The sequence below is a fragment of the Octopus bimaculoides genome, chromosome 15 (genome assembly GCF_046866305.1).
Source record: "Octopus bimaculoides isolate indiv1 chromosome 15, ASM4686630v1, whole genome shotgun sequence".
Classification (NCBI taxonomy): Eukaryota; Metazoa; Mollusca; class Cephalopoda; order Octopoda; family Octopodidae; genus Octopus; species Octopus bimaculoides.
Window position 1 is genome coordinate 47,951,801 of NC_142942.1, and position 2,096 is coordinate 47,953,896.

Sequence of the window (2,096 nt, forward strand, 5' to 3'; positions counted from 1 at the left end):
GTCTTCCACTTTCTCTCCCTCCTCCCTAACTCTTCCTACCTCTCCATCATACCTCTATCAGTTCTCTTATTATTTCTCTTGTAACACTCCCCCTCTCTCTCCCTTCTCTTCTATTGCACCTACTACTCCCCTCTCTACATGTCCCTATCACTCTCTCTTATCTCATGCCTGTAGTAATCATTTCTCTCTCTCTCTCTCTCTCTGTCTCTCTTTCATTCTCCTCGTTCTTTTATCTTACTCTATCTGCTTATTACTCTCTTTCTCTCATTATCTCTTTCTTTCTCTCTCTCTCTCTCTATAGATACTGGCTGTCTTTCCTCCTCTCACTACCTTAGTCTCTCTCTCTCTCTCCCTCTCACACTCTCTCTCTCTCTCTCTTTCTCATTCATTCTCCTCTCACTATAATTGCTTATCATAGCTTCCTTCTCTCATTCCTTCATTTATCTTTCTTTCCTTGTAACTAACTACTTTCTCCTCATTCACTCTCTCTCTCTCTCTCTGCCTCTCTTTCACTCACCCCTCTCACACACACACACACTCTCTCTCTCTCCCACTCTGTTTCTCCTATTCTCTCTGCTTCGCTCGTTTGCTCTCCATATAACTAACTGCCTCTTCCTTACATACTCTCTCTCTCTCTCTTGCTCTCCTTCTCTCTGCCTGCATCTCAATCCACTTTCGCTTTCTTCCTCCCCCTCTTCCTCTCCTTTTTCTCTTCTCTCGTTTGCAAACTTCGCTATCTCTCAGTTCTAACAAGTCTCCACACTGCTGACTGTTCTACATAATACCCTCATGTTTAAAACCTCAACTTAGCACCACTAAAGATGCCATGGAAATTATTTCGTCATCGAAGTCGAATATGGTACCTAGTTTTCTTTACAATACTCTATGGAGTCAGTCAGCTCGGAGGATACTATACAAAAAACTTCTACCCCTATCGAGACAAACACCAAGGTGATGTTGGCCAAGATTCGGCACATTCGGACACAGTCGAGTCCTCAAGAAACCAACGACCCAATGGGCTGTTGATGAGGAAACTCTTGGATGTTACCACAGAGAAAAGAAATGTCACAGCGACGTCTTTTCCGCAAACAACAGAGGCCTCTCAGAAACCAATACCACAAAAACTCTACCCACCAGAGGCATTCTCACCAGAAGACATCCGACATGGTGCCATCGTCCTTTATATTGCCGGCATGATCTACATGTTCGTCGCCCTGGCTGTTGTCTGCGACGAGTTCTTCGTGCCCTCACTCAATGTCATCATAGAGCGGCTAGACATTTCCGAGGATGTAGCAGGGGCCACTTTCATGGCAGCTGGGGGGAGTGCCCCCGAATTATTCACCAGTATCTTCGGGATTTTTGTTTCATACAGCGATGTTGGAATCGGAACCATTACGGGATCAGCAGTATTCAACATACTCTTCGTTATAGGGATGTGTGCCTTATTTAGCAAGGAGGTACTCGCTTTGACTTGGTGGCCTCTCTTTAGAGACGTCACCTTCTATAGCATAGACCTGCTTTTATTAATATGGATTTTCACCGATGAAGTCATCTACTGGTGGGAATCCTTACTCTTACTCCTTTGTTACTTTGCCTATGTTAGTTTTATGAAATTCAATGCCTCAATTGAAAGGGTGGTGAAATCCAAGCTGTACCGCAGGACGGTAACTCGCGTAAAAAGTACTGACAATCTCATCGAGGTAAGATCCTACAATCTTCTTAAAACTACTTTCGTTTTTATTCTTCCTCCACTTCTTCTTCTTCTTCTTCTTCTTCTTCTTCTTCTTCTTCTTCTTCTTATCATTATTATCATTATTATTACGATTACTATTATTATTATTATTAAGGCCACAAAACTGGCAGAATTGTCAGCACGCTGGCCGAAAACGCTTAGAGGCAATTTCATCTGTCTTTATATTTTGAGTTCAAATTCGGACGAGGTCAACTTTGCCCTTCATCCTTTCGGGGTCGATAAAATAAGTACCAGTGAAGCACTGGGGTCAATGTAATTGTCTATCCTCCTCCCCGCCACCAAGTTTCAGGACTTGTGCCTATAGTAGTAAGAATTGTTGTTATTATAATTATTATTATTATTA

At 42.7% G+C, this 2,096-nt stretch overlaps 1 protein-coding gene across 1 annotated transcript in view; it reads left to right on the top strand.

Annotated features, from left to right (window-relative positions):
• Positions 1–397: 397 nt before the first annotated feature.
• Positions 398–2,096, top strand: part of LOC106878609 (sodium/potassium/calcium exchanger 1) — a 3,903-nt gene continuing 2,204 nt past the window's right edge. Inside the window, exon 1 of the mRNA XM_089363832.1 lies at positions 398–2,096. This exon is cut by the window's right edge and continues 2,204 nt beyond it. Within this exon, the coding sequence (XP_089219958.1) occupies positions 822–2,009 (1,188 nt within the window). The 5' untranslated portion in view covers positions 398–821 and the 3' untranslated portion in view covers positions 2,010–2,096.